The sequence below is a fragment of the Aythya fuligula genome, chromosome 5 (genome assembly GCF_009819795.1).
Source record: "Aythya fuligula isolate bAytFul2 chromosome 5, bAytFul2.pri, whole genome shotgun sequence".
Classification (NCBI taxonomy): domain Eukaryota; kingdom Metazoa; phylum Chordata; class Aves; order Anseriformes; family Anatidae; genus Aythya; species Aythya fuligula.
The window spans coordinates 54,832,453-54,850,890 of record NC_045563.1 but is presented as its reverse complement, the minus strand read 5'-3'; the positions used below and the strand labels follow the sequence as shown (position 1 = coordinate 54,850,890).

At 37.5% G+C, this 18,438-nt stretch overlaps 1 protein-coding gene across 2 annotated transcripts in view; it reads right to left on the bottom strand.

Annotated features, from left to right (window-relative positions):
- Nucleotides 1–18,438, bottom strand: part of NELL1 (neural EGFL like 1) — a 286,549-nt gene that overhangs the window by 93,652 nt on the left and 174,459 nt on the right. For both annotated transcript variants that reach the window (XM_032188786.1, XM_032188788.1), the window contains exon 14: nt 13,494–13,616. In XM_032188786.1, the coding sequence (XP_032044677.1) occupies nt 13,494–13,616 (123 nt within the window). The remainder of the gene's footprint in view (nt 1–13,493; nt 13,617–18,438) is intronic.

The window sequence follows — 18,438 nt, the reverse complement described above, 5'->3', positions numbered from 1 at the left end:
TGGCAACCCAGCAGTCACAATTCAAACATCACAAGAATGCTGCAATTATGTTGCAGAAATGCTTCCATCAGCATTGTTTAACTGGACACCTGAGATTAAAACGCACAATACCTGTAACTGTTGAGGATGAGATTTGAACCTTCCACGTCTGCACTGATTTTTGGCTTGGAAAACAAAAGTCACATTAAGCTTTGTGGTGGCTCAAACTTACAAGGTCTGTGTTGTTTTACAAGATCATGTTGTTATATACCTAACAGTTGCTTCCGTGCATCCTTGAAGCAATGCAATAAAAAGAGATCTCATGCCAACTAATCGACATCACTAGTGAAATGCAAATACAGGGCTAGCAGAAGATACTTTTGTATGGTCCATCACCGATACAATTACCATACATTGATACAAAAGTCTCACCTGACTTACAGGAAGACTCCTCAAATTATTATAGTTTAACAAGAAATACCTAACATGATTGAATAAATTTTATTACCTAACCGGGGACTTCAACGAAAAGGCAGTAGGCTGGGTTAAACAGGAACTCTTGTAATTATATCAGCATTTTAATTACATACAAATAATACTGGAATCATGACAAAAAATATTAACATGGCTTGAGGTTACTAAGCACAAATTAAAAATGTACTTTTCACAACGGTGCAGAGATACCTAAGGTAGCACTGAACAGGCAACAAGGTACGATGCTGGAGGCAGCAAAGCAGTGCCATCCTTGGCTCAGAGCGCACTGCTGGCGCTTGGCAGTGCCCGCCACGCCTGGGGCTCAGACAGTCCCCAGCCTTCTGCACCCACGCCCTTTGCACGCTCTGCCTACCACAGCAGTCAGGGCTGGCAGCAATACTGGGCCATGCTCCGCTGCACGATACGGAGATGCTCTCGGTCTTTGCCTTTTCCTAACTCTAAGTGGAATTGCAATATCACTGCATGAAAGTTTCAACTTTCCTCCTGCGTTTCTACATCTACAGCCATCTATCACTGCACACGCTGAAAAGGCTGTGTTCAAGCCTCTGACTGTGTGTTCAACAGTCCTCATGAACAAATGTCACCGTCCACGTAAATGTGAATAACTGCCTCAGTAGACACCGTCTTCCGCATCCTCTCTCTACTGCACATTTTATAAACTAGTGTGTACCAACTGCAGGGTTAAAATAATTTCCCTTAAATTAGAAGTATTCTCATCCTCGGACTGCAGGCAGTCTGTGGATGAGAGAAGTGTTTAAGTGGCTCAGCTAAACGGAGATAAATGTTGCCTTTGCAGTCTGTTGAAGTCACCAGTATGAGGCACAAAAATGCAGCCTATGACACTTAAGGGCAATTGGTCTTGTGGAGCATTTCAGCACTGCAGTGTGTTACAAATAAACAGTACTAAGTGTTTCAAGAGTGCATCCGTTCTTTAGATGGCATTAAAAAAAAAAAAAATCTAGTGAAGATGCTTCTTCTCATGATACCTGTAGTTTGAAATATCTGTCAAATGTATTCAAGGCAAGAACAAACTATGTCATTTTACATATTATTTCATTAACATGTGCCTAGAATGCCTGCCTAGAACAGATGTGAGCCTGACTGGATCTGTCTGGTATAACCTAGGAGGCGTAGTTGACAGGGCTTATCAGGTCAAAAGAACATTAAGATTTAAATAAGAATTAGGTAACCATATTCAGATGCAAATACAGTATGCCAAGTTTGCTTACTTCAAGCTCAGTTTCATTCTACAGCAGTTTATTTGCATTGAAGGCCTGCATATTTCTCAGTGACGGCCAGAATACAGTGATATAAAAGATTTTCAAGCCTATATAAAAATCACAGTTCAGGGCTTAGAAACGCATCATAAAAGTACCTGATATACTTCTAGATGTGCATCATGCTTCTGTTTAATGTGCAATCCAGTTTTAAGCACTCAGCATGAGGAAACACTGCTTGCAAATTTCTAACATATACTTTTATCAGTATCAGTTAATTAAAATTGTTTTCATGCATCTGATTTCATGCATTAGGTGTAATTTATTGTATCCCTAGGTGTAACTCTCCCAAGAAGACATTCAGACCAACAAGAACCATAAAAACAGTGTTGAACAGAAAAAAACACAAAGGCAAAGGTCGTAAAAAGCACTCGTATGCCTCAAATACAGTATGGACAGAATTTCAGTTAGGACATCTAAAAATGTCATTCAGTGCTCTTCCTTGGCTCTTCTCATCATCCTACCCACTGAGCCCCACTAGAGATGCCAGGCACCTGCCGTTTTGCACAGATACCTTGAGACAAGGCATAAACCTTCGGCACAGAACCAGGTGCTGTCAGCTGGAACAAACAGAAATCAAGCTCCCTCAGGTCATGAGGGACTCCCAACCTCACCGTCCTCATGCCCAAGCACCTAAGAGCACACCAGGGCATCCCACAGAAAGCCCCAATTTCCATAAAGAGCCTCCATACAAAACCCACCCAGGGCCACACAAAGCAAGGCAAGGGGACATGCCATCACCCACATCCTGCAGAGTGTTCTGCTGATGAAGTACTTGCCTGGAAGGTGGTGGAGGGCGGGGTGGGGAGAAGGTTAACTCGTCCCTTCACTGGAATAAATGAAAAGCACAGCTCTATTTCTTTCAGGAAAAAGACACGGCAGCAAAGGAAGTGAGAGAGGAGGTTTTCCCATCCTCATCCCTCTCGTTCCAGAATTAGGCATGTGGGAAACACAGGAGCAGGAAAGCAAGTGCAAGGTTACACAACTCCCTGTGCTGGTGGTTGCATCAAGTGGCCAGAAGATATCTCTCACCTGTCCTCTATTATGCTGTGTGCAGGTGCTTTTTCACTTATTTTCTTTCACCTGATAAACTTTTAAAGCAACGGGTACAAATACTCAGTGGATCAGACCTTGCTACCTGAGCTATTTCTGAATTTCAGAGCTTCTATAGCAGTAAAAGAATAAACAAATAATGGAGTCTTCAGAATCACTTGGCCAATAACCATTAGCAACTACTCGCAGATTCCCACTCATTTTTATTTTGGCTCCAACTACGTCCTGTGATGTCACTGAAAATTAGTTTCTAAGTCTTGTTATCTTATAACCTTACACTGACTGATTAAATTTCTACAGAAACATTGTTTTTTAACATAATGCTACGTACTGCTTCTAATGGATCTTGAATGAACATTACTACTAAGTAGAAGTATCAGCTCCCTCTGTTTGTTGAGGATTCCAAGATGAGCGATAGGTGGGTTTGGCTGGTCAGCTATTCTTCAGATATGACGAATTCAACCTCCACTTGATATCCACAGCAAAAGATGAATGCTTACTGCCTGTGTTCATCCTAACCCATGTGACATAAGCACAGCAAAACATATTTGTGGCACTAAAGTAAAAACTTAAGCACCTAATTACATAAGTAGTCTCACTGGAATCAATTGCTTACTTTCAGTTAGACACATACCTTGCCCAGTCAGGTCTAAAATTACCACATTAAGAATTTTCTCACTTGCCTCTCTCCTAAGGCTAAGGGAATACTGTGTTGCGCATGCAGGACTGATTCGATTACCTCAGTCTTTTATTGGGAAGTAACATATGTCATGGAAATGTCAGGCGACTATTGTTTCCTTTGTTCTGTTCAGAGGGAGGAAATAATAGGTGTCAGGAAAGCAGCGCAACCATGTGTCTCAGTAATAAAAGTGGCATATTAATGAGCATCCGTAAACCATTATAATTAATGCAGGGGAATGGATATTGCCTATTTAAGCTCTGCACGCATTCCTATAGCTCCACACCCAACTGCCATTTTATTCCATCCCAGGGCTTTCCACTCACAGCAGCTCCTTCGCAAAGCCATCAGGCACTGAAATCATATGCTCAAGGGAATGGTTTCGATACATTTTAATAGTACAAGTGACAGTTGAGAACAGTCATCCAGTCTGTTCATCAGTAGCAGCAAATGCATCCCATAGTCTATGCGAGGCATACACATATTACACCCTTGAGGCTACAACATAATTAACAGGCTACAGAGAAAGATGGATAAGATAGGCATGCACAAAGATATGGACTTGTACTGCTTTAATTAAAAAAAAAAAAAAAAAAAAGGTATATTTGTGAATTTTACATCATTTTAAAATTTCAAGCCCTGCTTGATATGCCTGTGCACCATGTAGCCTTCAAATAAACAGTCAGTTTTGAAGTTTAGCTTCAAAAATCCAGCCTGACAATTCCCGTCTTTAAGCACACAATTGAAAAAAGAGAGAAAACCGCAAGCACCATCAAGGTGACACATTAAGATGCTTGAGTATTTATCAGCGGAATAATAACATAGGTCACGCAGCTCTGCCCCTTCAGGAATACCTAAAGAGAAACTCCTAGTTTCTATGACATACAAATTGTTCATTTTCACTCTTGGACAACTGACTTTTAAATCATGTTGAAAAGCAAGACCCCTTCAATTCCCACCTCTTCTCGGTTTACTTTAACTTCTAATTCCCTCTGCACTTAATGTGTTCTAAGCTATTTTACTTCACATTCTTCTTGTAGTTCATGTACTGAATTCACCCAATAATTCATTTTGATGATACGATCTTCAAAACACCACTTCTATTTTTATTTTTTAGTAGGTTCTGGAATAGATTCTTTTTCACTGCAACATTTCTTTCAGGTACCATTCGCAGTGTACTGTTTAAGCTTGTCATTAGTCTTGTGCTTAGCATATGCTCACTTAGCATAGCCACATTTATTATTTTTATCGGTGAACACTTTAGATAAGAACTCTATACACACACAGGGGTGCCTCAACTTTTCAGCATGTTGCAGAGGCTAAAATACCAGCACCACTGTGAAACAGTTGCAAACTGAAGAATCGTTTCAGATAGAAATATGCAAATTATCCCATCAGACAGCCTACATAGCTTCCAGATTTGCCATTTCCAGTGCTAAACAAATAAATGCAACCTCCGGAACTAGCAGGCCAACCAGCGTAACTCATGCAAACAAAGAAAGCAAAATCTACACGTATGGCCATGCAAGTTCTCCTGACTCTAAGACACCGTTTTCAGAAACATGATCAAATAAGCCATTTGTTATCAAGTTTTTCCTGCACTATCTACCAGAAGCTGCATTGCAGAAAAAAAAAATAATCCTTTTATTTCTTAAAATAAGTTAAAGGTAGTTTGGGTGCTGCATTTTTAGTTTAAGTTTGTTTTGGGGGTGTAGGTTCCTTTGTTTGGAGACTCCCCCTTGTCCCTATCCCCGACTTGGATTCAGAGAATGCATTCAAAAAAGACTGAGTACCTCCTTTCAGGACTTCATCCCTTTCACCTATTGATGGCCTATACCGTGCACTGAATGAGTAAGAAGGTCAGAGAAAAAAAAAACTAACTGTGATTTTGTCAGTAAAGACTATATTACTGCAGTGGATATGAGTGACTTAAGATTAAATAGGTGACCTAAATATTAAATATCTCCCAAATTTTAACATGATTGACCTTGCAGTCTCAACATTTCCTTTGGTTTGATTCCTTGGGTATTTTTAGAATACTTTCAGTAGTTCTGCTGGAAAAAACACAGGCTGGTAGTTTGCAAACAGAGTTTGAAAACTGGATCAGGTACTGCCTGCATTTGTCACATTTGACAAATCACAGTGTTTTTACCGTAGTTTACTGTAGGGTGGGAAAATCAGCAAAATAGGAGGCTGAAAGTTTTCTGTCCGTAGTCTGTTCCTCTGCTATGGTAAGGAACAGATCCCTTTGAAAATCTCGGTAACCCTTTTGTGCAACTGAAAATGTATAAATAAATGAATTATACCATCTTTATCTAAAAGCCATTGTTCTATGAATAATCTTGGTGAGAACATAACAGTAAATCAATCCGGTTGTTTCAGAGGGCCTCCTAGCCCAGCATCCTCTCTCTATGTTCCCATAATGAATGCCAAGGGAAAGAACATGGCAAAGATATATGGTGACACTTCAAGGAGTCCCCATGACATTCCTCAAACCTAAGACTGAGCACCCACCAATTGGGATTCTCATCTGTTATGAGATGTGATGCAGCTTTTTCAATCCTCCCAGGCTCCTAACCATTCTGTGATCAAGGGTTCTGCAATTTGATTATATGTTCTGTGAAAAAGTACTTCCTTTCCCATTGGTGCGGCCATGCAGGTATTCCAGTGATGCCAAAACAAACCTGCAATGGTCTTACTTTACATTTGGGCAAGATTTTTTTTATTTTTATTTTTTAAAAATAGCTTGGCTGTTTCCTACAGAGAATCCAAAGAATTTCATCTTTGTGGCATTCTTTTGCCTTTTCATGCTGAACTGCTGAGTCTAGAGGAACCACTGTTAACCAAAGCAGTAAGAGACAATTGGCAACCAAGTCAACAACAGATTCTCCATTTCCAGAATGTAAACCTAGGAACACTCACAAATGCTCAGGAGTAGGCCTACCGAGCCCTTCAGACTCACACAAGCAAACAAACCTGTAAGATCAACTTTTAAAATATTTCACATGTGATAACTACAGGATTTACTTCCTTTTATACAGACACAATACACAGATGCTACAGTTGGTCTGGACTGGACCACTTACTCAGCAAACACAAATCAGTATGACAGCCATTTTACATTAGTTGTAAATCTAGAGCAGGGAGACGATCTGTGACAGCAGAGAGATCAGGATCCAGATTCTAACAAGATGCATTAATCATGCTTTTTAAATTATCTATTTCCCTAACTGATGTGCATTCTAAATCATCTTGAACAATCTCCCACACAGAACAGGATCTCGTCAGCAGGAAATGTTCTGCCCTTGGAGAGGCTGTAAAATTTGACTGCATAATGGTGAATATGCTGAGCTTAACTCTTAATACAGAAATAATTACGCCCAAATTTCAAAATCTCACATGACTAAATCTAGATGATGATCTTTTAAGGACAAGAAAAAATATCCTAAACAATCTTAATTTCAACACAACTGATTTAAATCGTTACAGTCCAAAAGCAAAGCAAAACCATTAGAAGTGAAGTAGCTTTAAAAGTACATGGCTAGTAATTTACAAAGGGTGTTTATATAACTTCAAAACCAATACACAAATGAGATGTTATGGATACTTTGGTTATCAATATATTGATAACTAACTAATCATGAACAAAAACACAAAGATTCCTACATTAAAATTTCAAATTTTCATTTTTTTTAGTACAGTGGATTTAGTTCAGTTCTGATAGTTTTAGAATGAATACTCCATAGGAATTCTGATCTCACTGATGTATATCTGTATATTGTTTTAAAATCATTAAATCGGTTATATCTAGAATGTTTCACCCAAAAGTATGACCATCCCGTGTCTTACACTTCACATGGTATCTTGCATGTGCCAAGTGACACCAAAACACAAGCAAGTGTGCATATTTGCTCTTGCAGTGATTTGTATGCTACATACTAGGTATAAACAACTGCACAAATTTCAAGACAGTGAAGAAAGAACCAAGATCAAAACCTCAAAATGAGTCAAATCTCCCATATTCTTTAATAACACTTGTGCATATTATAACAAAACAGCATTTAAAGCCTTGAGAGGGCATATCAACCATTCCAAGCCTTGCAACTATGAATGCCAGAGACTAAGCAGAAAGACCTGTTCGTTTTTTCCCACTGCTGTGCTGGCCTACATATTACTCATAACACATTCCAATGCACCATTAAGGGATTTAAACTCCACCCCTGACAGACAGACAGACATATACACACACACACAATCTAAATAAACCTAAGAGACAGTTAGTCACCTTGGAGTGATCAGATATGCTTTTATATTAAAACATCAGCACATCAGACAGTCTCATTGCTGGCATTTGCTGATGTCAACATAAAAGAGACCAAAAAAAAAAAAAGCAGAGAACCCAAATAACCCATAAGGCTCACTTTTGTTTGTTTGTTTTGTTTTTGCTGTTGATGTTGGTTTTGACTTTTTTCTTCTTTCTCATACTATTCTTGACTATTTTTCATAAAAGATGATGAAAAGTTGTCTTTAGCCACCTGTTTACTACACCATCAACATACTACCTACACATTGGAAGGCATACATTTCTTTCACTTGCATGTATTTCAGGTTATTAAGCATATTTTAGGCTAAGAATTACGTTACTAAAAAAGTACCTGCTTGGAAACAAAGGAGAAAGCTGCAACAAAAGATAGCTCTCAGACTGTCATTTGTTAAAAAAAGTAATATGACCATCTAATTACTGTTTGAGATTAAGACAGTGTGAAATAGGCTGACTTAATGAGTTACACAAGACAGAAGTAATTTTCAAGCCTCTGATGTACTCCAGTCACCAGTAAAATTTTTGAATATATTATGAATAAAGACTCCATACAATTATTCCCATTACCTTAAAACAAAACAAAAAAATCTGTTCAAATCTGGTCACTTTTCCATACCAGCATCACAGCGAGTTTTTCACGAAGGAACTGATTAGTTCATCGGTGACAACCACACTCCAAAACACACCTTCCAAGGTACATATACAGGAAGAACTGCAGCACAATTAACACTAATTTGGACTTCCAAATTGAACTAGAATAACTGAGACATTTTCATTTTAAAATAATGACTTTATTTTTTAACTCTCTACTATACACTGAGTTGTAATCCCCTGACTGTTTCCTGAGAAATGCTGCAGGGGAACAGAACAGGAAAAATAAATCCTATTCCATACTCTGGCAGAAATTAACCATTCTACAACCTGAATACTAATTAGAATAAACACTGTTTTGACTTTTATATCACAACACCTGATGTCTCTCTTCCCAGGCATCAGTCATATCGCACGTGCTTTAAGGTTTATGACTAACTAAATCCACCCCATTTAATCAGTCTAATAAATCTACATCTCAGTAAAAACCACTAAGGGAGATATTAATAGCAGACCAAATACAGTCTGTTACACAGACAAAACAGGTAAAACACCAAAATAAAATGAAAAATACCTATTCTTATTTGAGCACTAGACTTCTGGTTGTTCTGCATTAGTGAGACACATGAAAAAAGGTTTAACAAATTCAGCTTGTCTGTATTTCAGGAGAATGTCTAGTGTTTTACCAAGTATACTAAAAAAAAAAAAAAAAAAAAAAGGCCACTGCTATTTTTCTGTTTCTAGGTAAGTACCTCTACGAGCAGAACTTACTCTGAAACGAGATTTGAAACAAACTATCAAGAGCTAGGACAAGACTCATACAGTCCTTCTGGGCGTCTTTGTATAAAACAAGACGACAACTGATCGCAAAAAGACACTGGTGGTGACTTGTACTTTGCACAACATCACTTCTACAGCATTTCGTGCAAGGCTACCAAACACAACTAAAACTAGAACTTAAGAAGACAAAAAGCACAGAAAAATGTTCTCCTTACATACGTTTTCCAAGCTTCAGGATTCAAACCCTGCCAAGATTTCACCCAGAAACACTGCAATGATACACAGACCAAGACTCTATAGTCCACTATAAATCTGTGCATTCAACATTCCTGGCTCTTCAGCTACAGTCATAACATTGAGTTTTGCTCATTTTACATATGACAGAGTTTTACTTTCACACCTAAACATTGTCTACAGCTGACATGTTACTCAGAAACCTCATTGTCTTAGTCTCTTCTTTCATCTAGACATTACCATTAATTTCCTACGTGGCCCATCCTGACAGACAACGCTATTGTATCGGGTAGCCATTTACCCCCTCCCACTCACACCCCAATCCATTTGCTATTTTTTTTTTTTTTGGATCACCTTTCCCTTCTGCCCTGATAAGTTAATTGCCTTTATACTGCACTATTAAGTCTTATCCTGAAGTTCAGTGACTTCTTCTAAATTGACTTCACCCTCATCCATGAATTCATTCACAGAATTCAAGTAAATAGGCATGGTGTGAGTTACCTACCCATGACTTCTATTCCCTTCATCAGTATTAGTTCTTTTGATTATTTTTTTTTCAAAGTGTTCTTCATACAAAAAAAGCAGCTTAATAAATCTGTAAATTCAGAATACCTATTCTCCTCATTTTACCTTTGTCCTCTGCCTTTTGTGCTTTAATTTCTTCCAGCAAATGCTTCCTTATAATACTTTTTATTGTCTGTAGAAATATTGAGACAATTTATCTGATGCTGAGTCCTGTGCTCTGTCAAATTTGCTAACGGTGATGGCACAGCATTGAAATTGCCTTTTCATCTCAATTCAGCTGCTTTTTTCCCCACAGTCTATCCCCAAAATTTCAGTATCTTTCTGAGATGCTAAAGCCCACTTCTTTCACTGAAATTGGGAGCATACATGTATGTACACCCATAGGAAAAGTTTAGTTTTCCTCTGTTTCATACAATCTTACTGTCTATGTTTTGGTACCTATGTATTTATAAAAATTTGTTTGTGTCCATTCTCACTTCTCTTCCCATGTCAGTGTCACTTAAACTATAGCTGTATCTATTTTAAAGCAGAAGAGCATTTGGTCTTACACTAGGCCCTTGTCTACTGCTTTTCCTCATGACAGTTTCCACATCTAGTTTGACACAATCCACTTCTTAATTACACAGACTAGTCTACCACTTTTACAGAAAAGCACAGAATTTCTTCCTCCTTTATTTTTGTACTCAAGAAAGGAGACAGCCCGATTCTACAGATTTTTAAAAATTATTTGCTTTCCTCTTCACTTCTTTTTTTTTTTGTTGTTTTTATTTCTAAATCAACAGCAATCATAATATTCACATTCAGATTATTTGTCATTTTTATTTCTTTATACTTTCCACAAAAATTGCAGATGTCATAAATTTGCCTGCCAGAGTAATTTCATTGTATTTACCAGTATTTCACCATGCAATTTCATTTAAATGTGCATACATTTTCTAAAACATAAATAGCAGTATTTTGTTTTCTTATAAAGATGTTATCAAAGTACTAGTCAGTGAAGTCAAAGAACAGCGTTATTCTGATTTCATAACGTCATGAAGACTATGATATTAAATATATTGCACAATTGGGCACAAAAGCAAATCCTATTCTTGATCATAAAATCACTATTCTATTTACAGTGTTGCTGGACAATATTAATAAGATTTCTAATGGAACTACAGAGATATTACTTCAGTGGCAGTTGAAACAACCATTTTGTGCATGGAAATGTCTGTAATGTAAACCCTTACAGGTGGTTTAAGTAGAACATAGATGTTTATCAACTTCAGATGGTATTATATTAAATTTATCACCTTGGCTCGTATCATTTTAAAAAAACATGTTGCTTGAAGATGAAGGCCAAGAATTACTAAAAGACAACATACACTCTTTATAGCTGTCCTGCTATGTCCAGACCTCTTTCCTTGTGCTGAGTCTAGCACTTGTGTGAGGAAACCGATGTGACTGGTACTTGGTAATTTTTCTGTTGTTACTTCTTTTTTTAGCCAAATTTCACTTACAACATATCACCATTAAACCCAACAAAAGAGAGGCAGTACTGGTGTCCCTGGGGTTACCGTGGGTAGAATGGAAATGTTCCTTAGATTAGCTGCCCAAACTGTGAAAACCTCAAGTGACCACAGAACCACAGTCTGAGACACTCAGACCACTTCTTTAAGTGGAGTTTTACCATTTACTAAAACACAACAGCATTCTAATATTATCTGCTTAACAGTACTAACTATTCCAATGTAATGACAGATTATTCTCATCCCTAGTGAATATAATAATTAGACTGCAAGCCACTTTCCTATAATCTCCAGTTTTCCCCTCAATTTATGCTTGCTAGTCAGAACGTAAGAACATACTGTTTCCTCTGTTTTTGTGTATAACTGTCTCAAAAAGGTAACTATAAGTACATTTGTTTGTGCAAAAAAAACAAAAACAAACAAACAAACAAAAAAAACAAACAAAAAACAACTATGTATTTTAATCACAACTCAGAGTTCAACAAAATGTTGAGGATAAAGCTTTATTGCATTTTTCTAATGCAATTTCATTACTTCAACATTACTGGATTAATGACCATGAAGCAGGAGTTTTACTTCGAATTTTTGGCACATTAAACCCAATATCAGGTGTGCAAATGAAGAAAACCACTGTGAAAACGTGTTTTGTATGAACTAATTCAAACATCCCTGTTTCACAGAAGAATGATTAAAGGTTTATCTTGTTATGTAGTCCTCAGGGAAAAAAAAAAAAAAAAAAAAAAAAAAAAAAAAAAAAAAAAACACTAAAATATCACAGTTGAACACAGCCAGGCTGTTTACTCAGACTTTTCTGAAAACATTTGTGTATGGTGTAATTTGCATTTATTGTAATATAGTAAAAGGTAGTAGAATGAATTTCTCACAAGTATCACCCAAGGAGGTGATAGAACTGCAATACGGATGGAAGGTTTAACTTAGCCATCATTTTCATAACCTTTTTGTGATCTTCTTTAAATCATTGCAAATCATCTTACAGTTTTAAATAGAGTGATGCTGTTGTGCAGATGGACAGTACCCAAAGACAGTCAAATCAAAAAGCAATCAGTAGATACTACTTTAACAGCTGACAGGCTAACCTTCTTGAAGACCTTTAGCTTGAAACAAGAATGATATAAATCTTAGTACTCCTTTAGGGGATTCCTTGGCCAATTCATAACATTCTAAAAATTAATATCTAGTGTCTTGTACCTACAGACTAAGTACAGAATTTTCTCAATTTCATTAACTGTCATCTCAAAAATTTAAAAGTTAGTTTTCCTGTAATTGCAGTTCTATTTAGAGTCAGAAATTATGCAGCACCAGACATGCCAAATTAATAAATAAATAGCTTTTCATGAGACGAGGTAATTCATAAATATAGAAGAAGTAGAACTCGTGAAGCACCTTCATGACACAGCCCTCTCTAAGCCAACCGGTCAATACATTCACTGCTCTGTCTTTATAAAAACATCACTGATTGTCCTTTTCCACAGAAACAAGCCCCCAAAGTTCTTAAGTCCATGACCTACCACTTCACATAAAGCATAGCTGATGCTAGGTATTTCTTTTTTACATCACAGAGAAAACTTCAAAATAAACATTTAAAGGTAAGGTTCAAAAAAAATGTATTCTATTGTGAATAGTCAAAGCACAGAAATATTATATTAGGATATGAGTTGATTACCCTAACTTAAAACAAATCAGATTAAATTTTCAAAGCTAAAGGTGATAGCACATACGATCTACAATCACCAAAGCAATGAACATTAATTTTAAGCTGAAAGGTAGTAGCTCAAATGACAGTATTCAACGGCAGTAAATGGAAAGTCCTTTTCTCCTAGCATTCCAGAAATACTTCTTTTTTGCTCCAAAGTTCTGCACAAATCAATTCCCATCATCTCCATGCATACTTCAGTTGCCAGATGATAAATCAGACAGTGGATCACTGACAGAATCCAGCCATCACAAGTTACTGGAACGTAGGGGACTGTCAGAAAATATTAATAGAGTCTGCCACTTTTATGTTGTTTCTAGAGTAACAGACTTACCTCGGCAGATGGTCCCATTCCCCACATATCCAGGTTTGCAGGTACAGCTGTGTCCCCTGACAGTGTTAGTACAGATTGCATTCTCATCACAGTTATGCTGTCCGCTGCTGCACTCATCGTGCTCTACAAGTGGAAAAAAAAATATACGAGAGAGACAGTGAGCTTTTCAGTTTGATGATGTGGCATTTGAAAACCAAGTGGAATAACAAGGTTGGCACAATGGCTGAATGCTAGAAGTCTGGTCTGGGAGTCAGCTATGGCTCTGCTTCAATTACAAGACTCAGCATGTGTATGATGATTATTTATGTTCAAAAACAGTAAAAAAGAATCAGCAAGGAGAATCAGCACAAACAGATTAGCACAAAAATATTATCATAGAAGAGTATCTGTTGTGAAGACTAACTCATATATCACTGTCTGTCACTAAACTGCAATAAGCAAATACAAGGGAAGTGAACAAAGGCAATGGAACTCTATCAACACGCTCTTTATAGAAGGCACAGTTCAGTTGTCACAGCCACTAGCTCTAATGCAAGCTGAGCTGAACCTTTCTCTCATAATGCATAACAACAGTTAATATCTTTAGAGCACCATTCCTACCACTGGATCTCAACGAAACTTGCAGACCTATGGGCCATATTTCGCTTTCATCCAGCATCTCTAACTGCTGCCACTGAGCTTAATTTGCTGCAGCTCTTGCACTTTACTCTCCTGCTTTATTTTGTTGTGGTAAGGCAGCAGTTAGAGGTGGTGAGCTACCTGACCCTGAAGTTTCTCGCTTCTTCCTCCAATTACTGGGAGCTTCCCTTATGCAGTTGGATTGCAAAAAGAAAACCTGAATGTTTTACACCTCTGCGCTGGTGGATTTACAGTTTTGTTCAGCAGAATAAAGAGAATGCAGTGAAATTTCTTCAGGTCAAGCAAAGGGTTTCGACTATAGACCTAATCATAAACGTCAATGTGGAATCCTTCTTGGTAATCTTCATTTATGCCAGTGCAATCATCTGGCTAGCATCCTACTCAGAGATAAATGGCATTTCTGCCTGGAACCAAAGATAAGCTTAAATATACTAGTAAATACGAGGTGCTCAAAGGATCACAGGCTAAATTTAGCCTTTTATAGACAAGAAAGAAGCGGTGCCTCTAAAACATGAGGAAAATACTCATTTTTACATACTCTGAATTAAACCCCTTTGGAAGAGCCCTTTCATTAACAGCAAGACCAAAGGCTTCTCCAGCCTTACATTAATCTTTGCATTGCCCTCACTTTTCTGTATCACAGGATGACAGTCAATTTCAAGGTAAATCAAGACACATGTAGATTTGAACGGTAGATTCCAAGGAACGCTCGGAACCAAATAACCAAAGCATTATCAAAGAAACACCTTTGATAACTGTTTGCAGAACATATACCTGACATGCTCGCCTTTTTTTTTTTTTTTTTCCAAATCCATTTGACAGGTAAATGATATGGATTGCCATCATTTTCCTTTAAAGAGCATCAAAGCAGCATGTCGCTCACTCACTGTTTGCTTTTAGCAAGAAATTCTCATATGCACACAGTCATATGTGCCTGGATTTTGCTGATAAATTCAGGCTTACATTTATACTTGTTAGCTTGTGTTGATCCCTGGCTCTGCTCGGTCATTTACTTGAGCTCCTTTCTAATTTTCAGATGCCTCAGATACTCTGAGTTTTAGGCTTCTTCAGGGCTGTTTGTTCTCTCCTTCATCTTTTAAGAAACCCTACTCTAACCTGATTCTTGCCACTCCTGGTCTCATGGTGCTCAGACACAAGGATCAAGCTACCCTCCAAGGAAGTGCTTAGCAGGCAGTTGAAATTGAATGTTACTTTCTTTTAAAAGGCAGGCCTTCTCCATGCTCTCTTCCTCCTCTTACTGCTTTTACTAGTCATTGCCTTTAGATTTTGTGTGTTGGTACTCAAACTACAATGAGAGGGCCTTCATGATAAGCTCTTATATACAGAACATTTCTACTCAATTGCCAAAACTACTTGATTACCTTCTCAGCACTTCAAATGTAAACAAATGATTTCTCAGAGGTAGCATTTGTGTTTTGCCAAAATACAAAAGAGATTATAGTCTGTTGTCTTGTTCCAGGACTTTGACAGAGTAAACAATGCTGTTTACCACTCCTGCAGATGTACAGATGCTAGCAGTGTTAAAAGATTTAGCACCGACAAAGTTGCGTTCATACAGCAATGCCTAAAACAGAGGACAGTTTTTCTAGGCAGATATAAGTTTGAAGAGAGAGCAACAGAGTTAACCATGTTCTTCATCAGAGATCCTGATATTCTTAGCACAAAAAGGACTAAGAGACCTTCATCTGCATGAGGAATCCCAAGACTGTTTGGCTGCTATGATGGGAACTTTAAATGAAATTTTCCCTGGTGTAGGGATGTCTATAGATGACGTTACTCCAGTCCTAATAAGAATGAGAAAGCATTGATTTTCTGTCAACCTACAAAAATCTTTTTATTCCAAATGGAAAAATCTCTAAGATTCTGTCAGTAGAGAGTTATTTTTGGTTTTCTTCTCCCTCACAAGAGATCACCCTTTGGAACACCTGATATTCACATCGGCAAGTGAGGGAGGAAGGTGGACTTGTGTTTTGTTTCATCTTAAAGGAGATTATGACTGATTTGCAAAGAATATCACTTTCCAAAATCTCCCATTCAAGAGCTGATCAGAGAGAATGTGTTTTTCCTTTAACGTTACAGTTAAAGCTACCTAAACAGATACCAAAGCATGGAAGGAAAAAATGCTGAAAAAAAAATGGAAGGGAGTGACAAACAGTGCCATTTTAACAAAGGAGAGCTGAGACTAAAACTTCGAGTCATATCTTATTTTGACAATTTCACTTTTGGCTAAAAATAAGCAGCACAAGAAATGGGGCTCTAAAATTTCTTTTGTTTACACATATATGCATTTATATATATATATAAAAGCATGCTGCCATGGAATGACAGCTCAGGAATGAAACTGTCATCATAAATTTGACTAAATTCATCCATCTCCATGTGTCTTTTTTACTATTATGTAACACAAGAGGAGATTATGATCAAAGACAAGAAGTATCGGCAGGCTTACTGAGAAGGTCACTGCAGTAGGATGCAGTTCCCAGGACCAACGCTCATTCCTTTGGATTATTAATATTGATTTCAAGAAATAGGTAGCATTTCAGAAGAATAGTTAAATTACAACACTATTCTTTGCTTACAGACAATTTAGTTCATTTACAACATCTCTGCAAACTGTCTTCAGTATTAGTATTTCTGTTACTGAAATATTCTGGTTATTTCCACCTATATTCTGTGCTTTGTCTGGGGTAAAGCCAGAGGATTATTTACTTTTTATGCCTCTATTTCCCTGCATTAAATGAAAATATTACAAGATCCTATACTTCTTTTTCTTGAAGTATTTCTCCTTCTTTTGAAATCCTCAAATGTTAAAGACCTTGCAGAAAATTAAAGAATATCAATCTTCTAGAGTAAAACAAACAAAAATCAAATACCAACTGCCGGTTCACCTTCTGCTTAATTTTATTTTCCTAGAAGCAGAAAGGGGTTATGAAAGCGCAAATTATCTCTGAAGCTTCAGATCCCATTCTTGACTCCTAACCACCAGGCTACAACCACAGCTAGCACACTACATATTTAAGCCTAGTATTTTATTTCTAGACCAAAACTTTGTAGAATTTCCAAACGGTTCCATGGACTTTTCTAAAATCCTCAACAGTCCTTATATTCAAAGTTTATATTTGAGCTAGGCCAGCTTGTGAAGCAACAAATAAGTTATTTTTTATTCTTTTTTTACGAAGAAGTCCATTTGCCTGCATAAGCACTTGAAAGATCACTGGTAAGAAATTAGTCACCTTCTTTACAATAATATCTCTGCCGCCTCTGTTGTATGACTGTATAATTATGGCATGTATCAAGTGTGGGTGCATTCTATGCATACATTAAGCAATGTGTCAGTTCTGGGGAACACCTTTAAAACAAATTCTCTACAGAAAACTTCTATTTGAAAAAGTTGTAACTGGACAGTTAACAAAAAAAAAATACTTGTCTCAAAAAACTGAAATTGCATCAGCTCTGACAGCACTATGGATCTGGGGACACTGGTGTTTATACATCAGTATTGTTGCATGATGGTGAATGCACAGCTGTTAAAGATAAGCATTGTAGTTATCTCTGCTTTGTTCACAGGCAAACTAATAAAATAAGTTTATCTTGATGAATTGAATACCCAGGAGCTGTCTGACAGAATTTGTTTCAATATTACATGGTCTTACAAAGATAACAATCACATAAAAAGCGAAGTTAATTCACCAGAAAATAGTCTCAAGTAGACATTTAGTTGCATATCTTATTATGAAGCAGCAATGCATCCCACAAACTGCAGAAAACCTTATTCTATATACCAAGTTGGTGTGTATGCACACTGACATTAGGGAGCACATAATACCTCTTTTTTCCTGAAATGCCAGAGGGGAAACTCGTTCGAGTGCAATGGGAAAACGCACACCGCTTCCTGTGAAATTCTCAGTAACACAACTGAATGGGAAACTGCACAATTACCAGAGTGCCACAGAGAGCTGTGACTGCTCTGCATCCCCCTGTACTGGTGTTGCACATTCAAAGTAGACTGGCCCTGCCCAAGCAAACAACACACCAATATCCCCAACACCAGCAGCCAGCATTTTCTGTGCACTTACACAGAAGGCAAAAGCATGCAGCAGCAGACCACAAACACAACTGAACTCCACATCTGTGGACAAAGCATTCACTATAAAAGGTCAAACCTCCGCTAACAGCTACATTAGCTACACCTTAACCAACACCAGAATAATAAATCATGATGCATTTCAGCTGTGATGCCACTAGCTTAAATTTTAAACAAACCATCAACTTTCTTCAAAACACA